This window comes from Phascolarctos cinereus, unplaced genomic scaffold (assembly GCF_003287225.1).
Source record: "Phascolarctos cinereus isolate Bilbo 61053 unplaced genomic scaffold, phaCin_HiC Scaffold_4;HRSCAF=312, whole genome shotgun sequence".
In the NCBI taxonomy this organism is placed as follows: domain Eukaryota; kingdom Metazoa; phylum Chordata; class Mammalia; order Diprotodontia; family Phascolarctidae; genus Phascolarctos; species Phascolarctos cinereus.
This window is the reverse complement of record NW_027555847.1, coordinates 544,187,170-544,203,782: the sequence shown is the minus strand read 5'-3', so window position 1 is coordinate 544,203,782 and position 16,613 is coordinate 544,187,170. Positions and strand designations below refer to the sequence as shown.

Below are 16,613 nucleotides of genomic sequence, written 5' to 3'. Positions count from 1 at the left end.
AATAGGGATTTTAGGAGGTGGCAGTGGGGACAGAGTACATCCCAGGTCTTAGTGACAGCCAATACAAAAGTATAGAGATAAGAGAAGGATGCCAAGTATAAGGAACATAAAAGGGCTAATTTGGCTAGAATATAGAGTTTGGGAAGGGTGGGATGAATAATAAGGTTGAAAGGGTCATTTCATTTGATGACTAAGAAATAATTATGTGCCTAACACTGAGTAAATGCTTGAACACCACCAATGGGAAAAAAAGTAACAAAATTAGTACCCATTTTCTAAACCAATGAAATTCATATATAATTATAATTATCATGACATGAAAAGAGCTTTTAACATTTAGATCATGCTGTCTATTTTCATTAAACATTTTCTCCTTTTTACCCCTATCTCATCATTCTTTTTTTTTTTCAGAGGCTTCAGAATTAGATGTGGTGATCACAGCTACATATGTTAAGGTATTAACAGATCTGCTAAATCTCTAGGCTATTGTTGTAGTAGAAAGAGTATTAGACTTGGAATCAGAAGAAACCTTCATATTCTGCTTCTAGCAATCATTAGTTGTATGACTACAGGCAAGTAATAGCACTTAACTTTTCTGGATTTCAGTTTCTCCTGTGACATTGGAAGGACAATGCTTGTCAAATCAAGAAAAGTTTATTAAGTGCCTACTAAGTACAAGGCAGGCAGCTAGGAGGCATACTGGAGAGCGGTAGGCCTAGAGTCAAGAAGACACATCTTCTGGAGTTCAAATCTGACCTCAGATGCTTAACTAGCTGTGTGACCCCAGAAAAGCCACTTAACCCTGTTTTTCTCAGTTTCCTTATCTATAAAATGAGATGGAGAAAGAAATGGCAAACCACTCCAGCATTTCTGCCAAGAAAACCCCAGGGTCCCAAAGAGTCAAACAAAACTGAAAAACGACAATAAAAAAATTTCTTTTGAGGAGAACTAGGTGGTACAGTGTATAGGGCACTGGGCTTGGAATCAGGAAGACTCATCTTCATGAGTTCAAATCTGGCCTCAGACACTAACTGTGTGAACCTGGGCAAGTCACTTAAATCTCTTTGCCTCGGTTCCTCATCTGGAAAATGGGCTGGAGAAAGATATGGCAAACCACTCCAATATCTTTGCCAAGAAAACCCCATATAGGGTCACAAAGATCCAGACACTGAAACAACTCAACAACAAAAAAGTACCAAACATTATGCTAAACACTGGGGATTCAAAGAAAGACAAAACACGATCCCAGCTCTCAAGAAGCTCACAGTCTAATAGAGGAGACATCACCCAAGCAACTATGTACAAACAAGATATATACATAGCAAATTGGAAATAATCTCAAAGAGAAGAGACTAAGAAGCAACTGGTAGTATAACGGATAGAATGCTGGGCCTGGAGTCTAGAAAATCTGAGTCCAAATCTGGCCTCAGATAATGACTACATATGTGATCCTGGGCAAGTCATTTAAGTTTGCTGCAGTCTCCTCAACTGTAAAAAAGGAAAAATAATAGCATCTACCTCCACGGTTGTTAAGAGGTTCAAATGAAATAATATGTGTAAAAAGCACTTACACAGTGCCTGATACATAGAAGGCCTTACATAAATGCTTATTCTCTTCCTTCTTTTTCACTAAGATTAAGGAGGATTAGGAAAGGCTTCTCGTAGAAGGTGGGACTTTAGTTGAGACTCAAAAGAAGTCAGGAAAGCCAGGTGGCAGAGGTGTGGAGGGAGAAAGTTCCAGGCATGGGAAACAGCCAGGGAAAATGCAAAGACCTAGTATAAAATGTCTTGTTCAAAGAACAGCAAGGAGGCCAGTATCACTAGATCAAAGTACCTGGAGGAGAATAAAGTATAAAAAGATTAGAAAGGTAAGAAGGTAGATTAAGACAGATTTAAAAGCCAAACAGATGATTTTGTATTTGATCCTGGAGAAGACAGGAAGCCATTAGAGTATACTGAACAGGAGGGTGATATGATCAGATCTGTCCTATAAAAAGATCAATTTGAGGATAGACTGGAATTAGGAGAGACTTGGGTTAGAAAGACCGAACAGCAGTCCCCTGCAATAGTCCAGGCATGAGGCAATAAGGATCTGCACCAAGGTGGGGGCAGTTATCAGAGGAGAGAAGAGGGCGTATTCGAGAGATGTTACAAAGGTAGAAATAATAGGACTTGCCAACTGATTGGATATGGGGACAAGGAAGTGAGAAAAAGTGAACAGCAGAGGTTGACATCTAGGTTACAGGTTTGGCTTACTTGAAGGATGGTAGTACCCTATTCAGTAATAAAAAAGTTAGGAAGAGGTGAAGGTTTGGGCAGAAAGATGAGTTCAATCTGGACATGTTGAGTTTAATATGTCTACAGGATGTCCTATTTGAGATAAGCAACAGGCAGCTGAAGATTCAAGCCTGGATGTCTGGAGAGTGGTTAAAGATGGACAAACAGATCTCAGAACACCAAGAGAAACAGTAAAGAGGAAGAAAAGAAAAGGATCCAGGTGACACCTATGATTATCAGATGTAACCTGGATACAAGATCCAGCAAAGGAGCCTGAGTAGAAACAGTCAGAAAGATAAGAGAACCAAGCAGTGTCATGAAAACAGAAAAAAGAGGATTGAGTATCAAGGAGAAGCGGAAGATAAACAGCATCAAAAACTGCAGAGGTCAAAAATGAGGATTGAGAATAGGTCATTAGATTAAGCAATCAAGACACTGTTAGGAACTTTGGAGAGTAATTTTGGTTTAATGATGAGGTCAGAAGCCAGAATGCAGAAAGATAAGAAGAGAATTGAGGAAAGGAAGTATGGGCATCAATTGTAGATGGTCTTCTCAAAGAGTTTAGTCAGAAAAGGCAAGAAATACAGGACAATAGCTAGCAGAGATGAATGGATCAAATAAGGATTTTTTTTGAGGATAGGGAAGACATGGGTGTGTTTTCTGGTAAGAGAGAAGCAATGAGTAAACAGGAAGAGATTGAAGATAAATCAAAGAGTGGGAATAACACAGAAGGCTATATTCTATAGAATAGGATTACTTCGGTTTGTAGTTGGGTTCTACTTAGCAAAGGAAAGGCCACCTCTTCTTGTAAGACAGGGGTAAAGGTAGAGATAGTCCCAGAAGGCATCTGATAGATGTAAGATGAGAAGGGGGATGGTAAGAAGAGGGCACTTTTAGCAAATGACTTCAACTTTTTTTGACAAAAAAGGAGGGATGGTTCTCAGATGTTAAGAGGTGGGGATAGGGAACACCATGGGAGGTTTGAGGAGTGATGAAAAGCTTCGGAAAAATAGCTGTAGCAAATGTAGCAAATATTAAACCAATTTGATTAATGCCTTGCCTTAGTGAGGGCCCAGTTGAGATTATATAACATAAATCTGTAGTCGACCCAGTAAGCATGGTTTCATGATTTATTTTTATTATAGGTACCTGTTGTCTCCCCTGTTAGAATTCAAGTTCCTTGCAAATAGGACGTGTTTCATTAGTTCAATTTGAATCCTCAGTGCCTATTACAGTACTAGGCATATGGTAGAAGCTTAATAAATGCTTATTGATTGACTGATTATTGCTGACAGAAATTTAGGGGAGGGGCTCTGAATAGCTCTCCTATTTTCACAGAAAAGCTTGCTTTATCCTTGGTTGGAAGTTCAGAGAGCTTTTCCCTCCTGAGGATGCTGACACTCTTCTGTATCCTTGGCAACTCTAACATGATCTGTTACCTAAGATTATGAACTAATGCTGTATATTAAATATCTACAAAATCTATAAGGCATCATCAAAAGGAGATTACCTTATTTTAAGGTCTCAAGACAAAAATAATTGCACAGGACACCCATGAGCTAATAACAAATCATTCTTTTTGCTTTACTTTTTCTTACCTATCTCATAAACTTATAGAATCAGAGAATTTTAGAACTGAAAGAGACAATAAATTATTTAGTTCAACCACTTCATTTTAAAGATGAGCCTCAGAAACTAAGTAATTTGCCCAAAGTCAGTAAGCAAACCTAGAATAGAATTTTATCCCCTTCCTATCCCACACTACACAGTCCCACCACTTGATCTTACTCTGGGAAACTGACCTTCTACTTCTCATTCTTACTCTAGAGCAATAATTAAATCACTACTACCGCTGCTGTTGCAAAAATATGATACCCTACAGTCCTATGATTTCACTCACAATCCCTGTGACAGCCTAGACTAAAACTTCCTTTGCCTATAGTAATCTACTGTTTCATAAATCCAAAGACTCCAGTTTCCGGGATAAGAACCCACTATCTGACAAAAACTGCTGGGAAAACTGGAAAATAGTATGGCAGAAACTAGGGATAGATCACATCTATACCAAGTATACCATCTATACCAAGATACGGTCAAAATGGGTACATGATTTTGACATAAAGGGTGATACCATAAGCAAATTAGGAGAGCATGGAATAGTTTACCTGTCAGATCTATGGAGAAGGGAAGAATTTATGACCAAGTAAGAGATAGAAAAAACATTATGAAATACAAAATGGATAATTTTGATCACATTAAATTAAAAAAGTTTTGCGCAAACAAAGCTAATGCAACCAAGATTAGAAGGAAAGCAAAAAGTCGGGAAAGAATTTTTACAGCCGATGTTTCTGATAAAGGCCTTAAATATATAGAAAACTGAGTCAAATTTATAAGAATACAAGTCATTCCCCAATTGATAAATGCTCAAAGGATATGAACAGGCAGTTTTCAGATGAAGAAATTAAAGCTTCTTATAGTGATTTGAAAAGATGCTCTAAATTACTATTGATTAGAGAAATGCAAATTAAAATGACTCTGAGGCTCCACCTCATACCTATCAGATTGGCTAATATGACAGAAAAGAAAAATTATAAATGGTGGATAAGATTAGGGGGAACACTAATGTTGGTAGAGTTGTGAACTAATCCAAACATTCTGGAGAACAATTTGGAACTATGCCTAAAGGGCTATAAAACTGGGCATGCCCTTTGATCCAGCAATACCATTACTGAGTCTGTATCCCAAAGAGATCATAAAAAAGGGAAAAGGATCCACATGTACAAAAATATTTTTGTGTTGGCAAAGAATTGGAGATTGAGGGGATGTCTATCCAGTGGGGAATGGCTAAACAAGTTGTAGCATATGAATGTAATGGCCTACTATTGTGCTCTAAGAAATAGTAAGCAGGCAGATTTCAGAAAGACCTGGAGACTTACGTGAATTGATGCTGAGTGAAGTGAGCAGAACCAGGAGAACACTGTACACAGTAACAGCAACATTGTGCAATGATCAACTATGACAGACTTAGCTCTTCTCAGCAATACAATGATCCAAGACAATTCCAAAAGACTCATGGTGGGAAATACTATCCATATCCAGAGAAAGAACTATGGAGTCTGAACGCAAATCAAAGCATACTATTTTCACTTATTTTTTGTTTTCTCTTTTTTGTGGTTTTTCCATTTTGTTCTGATTCTTCTTTCACAATATGACTAATGTAGAAATATGATTAATATGATTGTACATGTATAAGCTGTATCAGATTGCTTGCTGTCTTGGAGAAGGGGGAGGGGAGGAAGAAAAATCTGGAATTCAAAATCTTATAAAAGTGAATGTTAAAAAAAAAAACTCCTTTGCAGCCCCACTCCCCTAACTGAACTTTAATACCTCTATCTGACAGTTATAAGAATGTAAGCTTCTTGAGGGCAAGATCATCTCATTCTTGTCTTTGCATCCCCAACACTTAACCTCACTGATACTCAATTTATTGAATGCTTTCTATCAACAAATAACAAATTTGAGGAATAAAAACAAATAGACTCTGTCCTCAAGGAATTCTGAATCTATCATGGGAATAAAATAAGTATAAGAACACGTTAAGGTATAGGTATAAACTATAATGGGGGTTTAAAAGGTGAAAGAGAACTGCCCAGCAGAAGAAGAGGTCTCTCACATACAGAACAGAAATATAGAAAGGCATAAAAGATGTAAGTAGCAGCACTCAGGTAAATCTTGAATGACTGGAAGAATTTTTTTTAATATGGTATTAAAATTCCTTTCTTCTTAATCCCCCTTCCCTCACCCTTAACTGGCTTCCTGTTGAGTCTGATATATTTCTATACCAAAATATTTGCGTGTTCAACCCTCCTTTCTCTGATTTAGATAAGAGTGACGTTCATCTGATACTTACTCCCACACCACTCCTTCCTTACTGTTTACTGAACAACAGGCCTACTGTTAGAGTAAGTTAGGTCTTCTTCTCAGGCACTCCAATTATGAAAAATAGCCAATTTCACCCTCCTTATTCCTTTCTGTACTAGAAGACTCCTTTTACTCTCCCTTCTCTTTCCTCTCTTAAAACTTGTGGTAACAGAATCAATCCACCTTAGGTACATTTTTTTGTATCTATTTCCTCAATAGCCTTTCAGGACATTCAGGTACTAAAGCAGCATTTGTTCCTTCTCCCTCTATTAAAATGTTAGTGTTATGTCTTCATAGATGCTTTTCCAACTGCTCAAAGAAATTTAACTTTCTAAGTTTCTCTTAATTCTGAATTTGTATTTCAAAGCTCAAACTCAGCTCTGATCTTTTCATTAAAAGTGCTTAAAAGTCCTCTATTTCATTAAAAGTCAATTTTCCCATAAGATATATTCAGCTTCACAGGTTTAAGTTATTCTTGGTTGCAAGTCATTCTATTCGGCCACTGGGAATTTTATTTTTCTAAGATTTCCTCTGATTTTTAGAAGAAGCTGCCACGCCCTATGATCAGCAATCCTATAACTCCTTAGTTCTTGAAATCCTTTCTGGATTCTTGAAGTACTATTTCTTTAATGTGGAAACTCCAGATTTTTGCTGTGACATTCCTAGGTTTTTTTCTTTCAAAGATATTTTCAGAAAATGATCAGTGTATTCTTTCTACCTTCTCCTTGCCTTCTGGGTCTAAAAGTTTTCATCTGATTTCTTGAAATGCAGGCATTTTTTTTAAAAGATGGCTTTCAGCACATCAAATAATTCTTAAACTATCTCTCCTTATCTTGTTTTTCATGTCACTTTTTTAAATATCAAGTATCTTATGCTGTCTATTTGTTCCATGTTTTGATTTTGTTACAATTAATTTCTTTCTGATTCATAAAGTGATTGATTTTTATTTGGTCTATTTTAGTTTTGAGGGAATCCATACCTTGAGTAAAATTATCATTTTCTTGTTTAAGCTACTTATTCACTTTCCAATTTGTTCCTTGAAAGATTTTATCTCACTTTTTATCTCCTGCTTCATTTCTTCTCTCAGGGGTTCTTAATCTTTTCTATGTCATGCATCATTTTGGCAGTCTAATGAAGCCTATGAACTTCTCAGAATGTTTGCAAATGCATGGTACTGATTATAAATACACAGGAAAGCAATAACATGGAAATAGTAATACTGCAATAAAATTGCAATATCAAAAGAGTAAATTCATGGACCTCAGTTAAAAACACTTGTTCTAGGCATTCTTGCAATACACATAAAATCCATTTTTTTTCCACTGAGTCTGTTTAAAATTGTTAGTATTACTTCATCCCTCTAAGTTTAATTTTGGAGCGTTTCTAGATCAACAATAATAGTTACTATTTGGTTTCTTCTTTGCTTTGTTCATCTGTCCAGCTTTAGTGCCTTAACTGGTACTTTGTGCCAGGGCCAGGGTCTGCCCCCTCCTAAACTTTTGAGTAGGGTAGTCAGCACTGCTTGGTCTCAGCTCTAATTCTCGGGTTTCCTATGCCAACCTTCACCTCCCAGAGTTCAGCCCTCACTGGATCTTTGACGTTCAAAATGCTATATCCTCAGAGCCCTCCACAGTATCTCAAGAAAGAGTGCTACAGACTCAGAGCCCCTGAGCACATAAATTCTCTCAGTCTGAACACTGCCACATGATACAGGTCACTACCCCTCCTGGTGGCTCCTAGTAAGTTTCTGCCAGCTCTGGGACTTTCTCAAGGAAGCCTTCTGTTCTTGCTATTACCAGACAGAAAGCTTGGTAGGATACATGCCTCTGGTTGTGCTCAAACAGTTGCAGACTTCACTCTGTCCCTAGGCACCTCACCACTCTACAAGACTGCATCAGTCTTGGTGCTCAAACTCCATCAGTGCCCTCTGCCCCAGAACCTTTCTGATTGGAGGGCATAATGACGAGCTCTTCTCAAAGCCTCCATTTAAAGTCACTCAGGCCAGTGACCTCTTTATTTCCCACCCAGCTGCACTCCTCTGGACTTCATGATGCCTCTGTGTTCCCCTCACTGGATTGCAAGCTCCTTAAAGTCAGGAACTTTTTCTGTATCCCCAGTGCTTAGTACAATGCCTGGCTCATAGTAGGAGCTTAATACATATTTATCGACTGAGGGAGGTGGATTTTTACTGATTGAAAAAAAAAAAATATATATATATATATATATGAGAAATATATATTAAAGACGTGACAGCTGAAGGAACTAACGTTTGTTCTGAAGAGGAGGAGGAAAAACAATCAGGAGCAAAGGATAGCTGACTTTTAATCTCTATGAAATGTTCTTTGGAAGCAGGTTTCAACTTATTCTTTATGGCTTATACATCGAAAGAAGACCAATAGGTAACAATTATTAGGAGACATTTAAATTTAAGCTCAATACAATCAAGTCTGAATTTGTAAATATATAAAATGTTAAAAGTAAAACTAAAACTCCACTTACCAATGTAGTATGTTTAATTATAGTAGTATTTATAGTAGTATAATCATATATAATAGTAATATAGTAGTGTAATTACAATATGCAATACACCAAGTGAACTTTTTCATGAAGTTTTTGCATAGATTGTGTCCTATCAAGAGTCACAATTTTAACAAGTTCACTGTTAAAAATTAAGTGAATTGAGTAAAGATAATAACTACAAGGATCTTGTTTAGTAACCTTTACTTCAGAAATGCAGCCTTTGAACTGGCAAGCAATTTATTCTATTTCAAAAGCAATTTTCCCATTGTGTTATAAAATTTTACCTCAGTATTTAAAAACAATAAGATAATGAATAATGGATTTTTTAATAGCTAGAATGAAGATAAAATCTTAGTTTCTTTGTTGCTTGGTGTCACACACACTTAATTGGTTTGTCACTCATGTCACTATTACGTATTATCCTAGAAACTTAAAAAAAAAGGCGGTGAAAACAATGTGAACAAAGAAGATATCAAACTCACAGCAAGAGTGCTACTAAAGGAAGAAATCTTGACTAAAACATGGCTGCCTGGAGTAAAAGAAAATCAAGTGCCATATCAAGGACTATAATTTAAATGGATATAAGTAAAACATAACTTTTAAATTCACTTTGGTTCTAGTTAACCTACCTTTAAATTGTTTAAATATTGATAGCTTTAACACTTCTGACCAACCAATTAATATTAAAATGGAACATTAAGTTTCAATTTTGCATCATACCACCCTGAGAAAAATAAACATTTTTCTTAACTATATATGTATTAAGTACAGAAATGTTACAGTTAGAACAAACGCCAACATAACTAAAACCCTAAAAGTCAATACAAGTAAAACTATTCAGGAAGGGAAAATAAATTTACATGCCCCTACAACAAACTATAAATTCTAGCCCAAAATAATTTTTCAAATATGATGTCATTTTGACAATGCTCATGTTCCATAGTAAAAGAAATCATCAAGCTCCTTTTAAAAAATGCATTACTTAAACTCATTATCCACAGAAATGAATGACAATCCTCATTAAAATGCACAAGAAAACAAAAGTTTAATCTGCACTAGTTTTAACCAAACTTTTCCAACCAAATTCTTATCTGGATATAGGCATTCTAGGTTCAAATCCTGGCTCTGCCACTTTCAAAATCACCTGTGTGACTTCTGTATTAGTCACTTAACCACTCTCAGCCTCAGGTTCCTTGTGAACTAAAACAAGGACATTAGCAATGAGAGCAAAAAATAAATATTATAACTAAACACTAGCAAAGAATTAATAAAATTATCATTCCTTGAAGATAATACCCTGGGAAAGCCCCATAAAATTAAAGACTTAAGCTAATTAATTGCTTCAGCAAAGTAGCAAATACATAAAATAAATCCATAAAAATCTTCTCTACTTCTACAAAGAATAAAACAGATAAGAAAAATTCCAATCAAAATAACTAAAAAAAAACAATAAAACACATGGAAATTAACCAAGTCAGAATCAATATTTTTATAACTATCACCACAAAGCACTATTTACATTCATAAAAGGAAAAAATAATTGAGATACTTATTGACCATGGTTAAACTCTGCCAATGTGATAAAAATGAAAATACTACCCAAACTACCTTAATGCTATAAAACAAAAAAGACACAAATAGCAGGCATGTAAAAGAACAAAAATGATGACACAATACATTAAAATTCCTGGAATGTAGCTAAAGTTGTCCTCAGAGATTATCTACATTTCATCTACATGAAATTCTACATTAACAAAATAGAAAAAAAAGAGGTCTAATGAAGTGAGTATGCAATCTTAAAAGCTAAAAAAAAACACAAAAAAATATGCACATTAACAGTAAATCTTGAAAATTAGGAAAATACATAAAAGGTAAAAAGACTGTAGAAATTATCAACTAAAATCTGGTTCTTTGAAAAGATTAACAAACTTGATATACCTTTAGCTATTTTAACTTTTTAAAAAAAAGAAAACCAAATTACCAAAATAAAAAATGAAGGTGAAATCACAACAAAAAAGAAATAAAAAAATTATCAAAACTTAATACACACAATTACTTTCAAGCAAAACCCAGAATTTAAAAGAAACTATGGCTTATCTAAAAAAAAAAATTCCAAAATTAATAGAACATGAAACTGAGATCTTACATATCCCAATCTCAGAAAATTAAATTGAACAAAATACATAGTACTACCCAACAAGGGGAGGGGGAGGGAGGAATGCATAGTCCAAATGCATTGTTTGAGAAATTCTATCAAACACTTAAAATGCAATATGCCACAAAAATTATTCTGAAAAAAAGTGAGTAAGAAAACACTGTACCAGACCCTTTTTTATTAGACAAATATAGTCCCAAAATCTAAGCCAGGGAAGGTGAAAGCAAAGAAAAATAACTATAGGCCCACATCACTTAAGAATAGTGATGTAAAACTTCTAAATATAATCATAGTCAAAAATAATACAAATATACAAAAATATATTCATTATGACCAAGGTGGATTTATACCAAAGATGTAAGAAGTGATGGATGGTTCAACATTAGAAAAGCAATTAACATAATTAATCACATTTCTTAAATGCTCCAATCCATATGCCAAAATACAAAGAAAAAAGTTTTGATGAGACACAACATGCATTATTGCTTAAAAACTCTAAAAAGCATTGAAACAGACCGGTCATTATAATTGTAAAACTAGCATCACATTCAATGGGAACACAATAGAAGCATTCCCAAGTAAAATAAGTGAAAAGCAAGGATGCTTTCTTTCCTCCACTTTTATATGACATAGTTCTAAAAGTACTAGTTACAGCAATAAAAGAAATAAATTAAAGGCATAAACATTAGAAAAGAGCTAAATCATCCCTAGATACTGAGCACATCATAATCTGTATAGAAAATCCTAGACACATGGGGGAAGAGGGAAGAAAGGGGAGAAAGAGACAAAATAGCTTTAGTAAAGTAGGATCCAAAATAAATTAACAAAGAAATAATCAACATTCTAGTACCTAGCACAATCATAGTAATAAACTGATGACTGATTTCTATAAAACAATAGCAAAATCTAGGAATGGCTAATAGAAAAGAAAATCCCATTCAAAAAAACTCCAAAATGGATAATTTTGATTATATCAAATTGAAAAGTGTTTGCACAAACAAAGCCAATGCAACCAAGCTTAGGGAGGAAGCAGAAAACTGGGAAAGAATTTTTACAACCAGTACCTGATAAAGGTTTCATTTCTAAAACATATAGAGAACTAAGTCAAATTTATAAGAATACAAGTCATTCCCCAATCAATAAATGGTCAAAGAATATGAACAGGCAGTTTTCAGATGAAGAATAGCTATATGAACTGATGCTGCCTGAAGTAAGCAAAACCAGGAGAACACTGTACACAGTAATAGTCACACTGTGTGATGACTAACTTTGGTAGACTTAGCTCTTCTCAGCAATGCAAGGAACTAAGACATCTCCAAAAGTCTCATGATGGAAAATGCTATCCACATCCAGAGAAAGAATTATGGAGTTAGAATGCAGACTGAAGCATACTGTTTGCTCTTTTTTTTCCCTTCTGTTTAGTTTCCTTTCTTGTGGTTCCTCATATTGGTTCTAATTCTTCCTTACAACATGACTAATGTGAAAATATGTTTAATAGGAATGTATATGTAGAGCATATATCAGATTGCGTGCCATCTTGGGAAGGTAGGAAAAGAGGGAGGGGGAAAAATTTAAAACTCAAAAGTGTATGGAAGTGGTTGTTGAAAACTAAAAATAAATTAATAAAAAAAGATAAATAATTCCAAAATGCGTAAACCTCTGGAAATGAGCCTATCAAAACACATTCCCAATATATAAATTCAATTACAAAACACTTTTTAAAAAGAATTAAAAACAAGGCAGGAAGGCAATGATGAATGGGATGGTTTCAGAAAAACCTGGGAAGATTTATATGAACTGATGCAAAATGACACTAGCAGAACCAGAACAATCTATACAGTAACAGCAATATTGTAAAGATAATCAATTGTCAAAGACTTAGTAACTCTGATTAAGACAATGATCCACAACTCCAAAGGGCTCATGATGAAAAATGTTACCCACATCCAAATAGAAACCAGGTAGATTCAGAATGCAGATAGAAGCATATTTTTTCCTTTTTTTCTTTTGTTCAGAACACAGCTAATGTGGAAATGTTTCGCATGACTTCATATGTATAATGGGTATCATATTTCTTGCCTTCTTAATGGAAGGGAGTAAGAGAGAAAAGTAGGAAACAAAGATAAATTTTTATAAAAATAAAAGGCAGGAAACGATTTTGCCTCTGCTACTTGTTTTCTTATGTGATCATTCCAAAATAGCCTAACCTGTCTAAATCTCGTTTGTTCATATATAAAATGGAGATAATACCTATCTTCACAGGTTTATGATCCTCAAATGAGATAATATGTAAAGAGATTCAGAAACTTTAAAGCACTATATGCTGATAGTTGTTGTTGTTAGTCACACGTTCTAGTAGGTAGATGGCTAGCCTGAGAGCCAGATAACCCTGGATTCAAGTGCTGCGCTAGCCATATACTGGATGTCTGACCCTGGGGAAATCACTTAACTTCTAGTATCCCAGTCAATTCTTTAAGATTAAATAGCCAAAAAAGTAACAATCTACACTGGGGAAAAAAAGTGCATGACTTCTTTGACTCTAGGACAAAGAAAATATTAGTTTGTTATTTAAGTCTTGTATTAAGTGAGTTTTCATGTTTTTATGCTTTATCTCCATAACTTCCTTGAGAAGACAGACTGAATTATATTTCTCTGAGTGCCTCAAAAATGTAAAGATAAGTACTTCAAAAAACAATCCCTGCCCTCAAGTAGCTCATTATCTAATGGGAGAGACAACAAGCAAAGCTATACCCTGGATGAATAGGGGGAAAAAAAACAAGAGTGGGAAGGCACTAGAATCAAAGAGAGGTTGGAAAAAGCTGACTGTGGAAGATGAGATTTTATCTGGAACTGAAAGGAAACCAAGGTGAGGAAGGAGGGCATTCCAGGCATGGGGGACAGCCAGAAAAAATGCCCAGAAATAAATGAAGTGTCTTGTTGGAAGAATAGTGTTGGAGGACAGTTTAGACAGGAAGCTATAAAACTGGAAGGGTAGGAGGAGGCTAGGTTAGGAGTATGGAGGTGACATGGTCAGAGAGTTCCAATAGCTGAAACTCTCTCTCTGTAAAAAGTAGAGCAGCTAGAAACTGCTAAAGATGGAGACATGTTATATAAAAGGTAGCTTTTATTATAGGACATCAGATCCCAAGGAGGACAATTCAATTCAATAAACATTTATCAAGCACCTACTCTGTGCCAGGAACTGTGAAAAGCAAAGTATATACTCCAATCCTAAACCACTTCTAAATAAGACTTATGAGTAGCTGGCTGTAAATATTCCTGGACCAAACAACTCCTAAAGTCATTGTCTGATCCTCTATATTTAAGGGAAAAACAGAGAAGGGATGGCAAAGACCCTCAAAGACCCTCAGACAACCTCAAGTTTCAAAAGGGAAAAGGGGAATGGTGCCTGACCTTGGCCACAAGCTCTACTCTTCAGAGTAAACCAAAAACATATATGGAGATATGATTTAAGCCCATAATGAATTAGCATTTTGCATCTTCATCCCAGTCACAGACTGAGGAATTCTACACTTAACAAAAAGTGGTAATTACTCACCAGTAAAGGATATCTCCATTACAATAAGCATTTCCTTCACACATTACAATTATAGGTAATAAGATAGCTCACTATAGCAAAAATTATAATTATGCATTAACAAACTGAAAAATAGGTTTACAACAAAATAATCTAGCTTAACGTAGAAGTCAGTAGAGTAGCTAAAGCCAAGGAGCTTTTTTCCATTCTATCACTTGCTTCTCCCTACCCTTTCTCAGAAGTGGAAGAGGACATCACCAGAAAACCACTGGTGGACACAGTCATAGAACCCAGTTCCATTACAGATTGGAACTTCAGCTAAGAAAAGCCTACAAAAATTGTCTGTCAAGATTTGTAGTAAACTAAACTATGTACAGAAAGATTACAAATTCATGAAGTAAAAATTTCAAGGACTCCAAATGCATTTTTTTTCCTTTTTAAAAGTTTCTTCTCTCGTTTATTCCGGTTTTTTATCTAGTTTCATCTACCAAAAAAAAAAGGTAAGTTAAAAGGTATGAGATAGGAATGACGTAATATACTAAATGGGCAGAAGGTAGCAATAAGGTAAAAAGAACACTGAAGGGATTAAAAGAACTGATTAGGTTCTAGTTCTAGACCTCTGTGTGACTCAGACGCGTCATTTAAGTTTTTAAAGTCTCATTTTCCTTAACTGTAAAATGCAGGATTGACTTTCTAAGTTCCTTTCAAAGTCTAAAATTCTGTTGGGAGGGAGGAGTAGCATAATTCTACCACCAATCACTGTTAACTTCAAGCCAATAGTTTGCCAGAGGAGCTAAGAATATGATTCTCATAATATACTTCGTTGAAGGCACTTTACAACTATAAACTGAAAAATGAAAAGAATGTCTCCTTATAATAGCTGAGTTATTGCCAGAATTACACTTTGCAAAGGTGCGAAAGCACAAGGTCCTCAATGACTTTATGATGGACTGGGTATATTTTTTTTAATTCAGAGAAGTACTCCTCCCTCCTAATAGATACTGGGTGAAAACTCACCGAAGAAGTATGTGTTTAGATATAACCAATTATTTTATTTCAACTTCATGACAAATGTTTTTAAGTTCAGCCAAAGAGGGCCTTTTTTATTCTTCACACTCGCCACTTTGCCTTTCCGAAATTACCCAAGGAATAGCGAGACCAGGACTGGTTCCACCAATACAGAAATTTCTGAATGCATTCGCTGTTTCCAAGACCCTCCACATTTGATATCTCGAGGAGGAATCTTAAGTATTTACACAGTGCACAAAGCATCGAATAAATTTCACCCTGCCCGGCCTCTAGCCCCTCTGGACACACAGGAACATGGGCCAAATGACTTAATGTTGCCAAGCCAGCCCCTGCCCCGGAGCAAAACGAAGCATCGCCAGCAACAACGCCCCTGCCGCCTTCACCTCGCAACTCTAGGTTCGAAGCAAAACCGAAACGAGGCCTAGCTGCCCAGGTAGTTCGGGGATAGGGGGGGCAGGTGGAAGGGGGGGGACCCGAGAGAGCAGCTTGAGGTCTAGGGCGACGGTCAAGGGCGGGCCTCCCTGCAGGGGTCGGGCCGGGGAGGCCCCGCCCCGGAGATGCTCCGAATGGGACAGGTGAGCGCCGCCCCCGACCCCGCCGGGGCCCTGGTCGGAGCGCCCAGGACGCACAGCAGCCTGTGCGCACCCGGGGCATCGCAGGCCGGAGGCTGAGGGCTAGGGAGAGAGGGGGCCGCGGGAGAGGCTGGCGGGGGACGAGAGGGAGAAGGGGAAGGGGGGCGTCTGACCCCGCCCTCGCGGTTACCTGTTATGCCGCTCGCCCCCAGGCCCGGACCCCGTGGCGCTGTAGTAGGCCGCTCGTTTGCGGTTGGCGGCTAGTGCCGCCACAACGGCGCTGCGCACAGGGTACAGCGGGATCTGGTCCGCCATGTTCCGGCCGCCCCCGACCCCAGCCGCCGCCTCCTCCTCTTCCTCCTCCTTCTCCTAACCCCTCCCCTTCTTTTGCCCCCGCCTCCCTCCCCGAGCTGGGAACGGGCGCGTCACCCGCACGCGCACGCCTCGAGGAGGTGTCCAATGAAAACGCGGGTCCCTCCCTACAGGCCTCTTCTCGGGTGGCGTCACACGCCGACAATGGCGCGGAGCGCGGGAGAGGCTGGGTCGGTAGCGTCTCTTCCCCACCTGGAGAAGTGATGGACTGGACGCATGCGCTTCATCC

General features: G+C 37.2%; 1 protein-coding gene across 6 annotated transcripts in view; it reads right to left on the bottom strand.

Moving 5' to 3' along the window:
* The window catches only part of ATP9B (ATPase phospholipid transporting 9B), a 460,772-nt gene extending 444,374 nt beyond the window's left edge, over positions 1-16,398 (bottom strand). For 5 of the 6 annotated variants that reach the window (XM_020986912.2, XM_020986914.2, XM_020986916.2 and 2 more), the window contains exon 1: positions 16,203-16,398. In XM_020986912.2, the coding sequence (XP_020842571.1) occupies positions 16,203-16,327 (125 nt within the window). In that variant the 5' untranslated portion in view covers positions 16,328-16,398. The remainder of the gene's footprint in view (positions 1-16,202) is intronic. The other variant, XM_020986915.2, reaches the window with a different exon arrangement.
* Between the last annotated feature and the right edge of the window lie 215 nt (positions 16,399-16,613).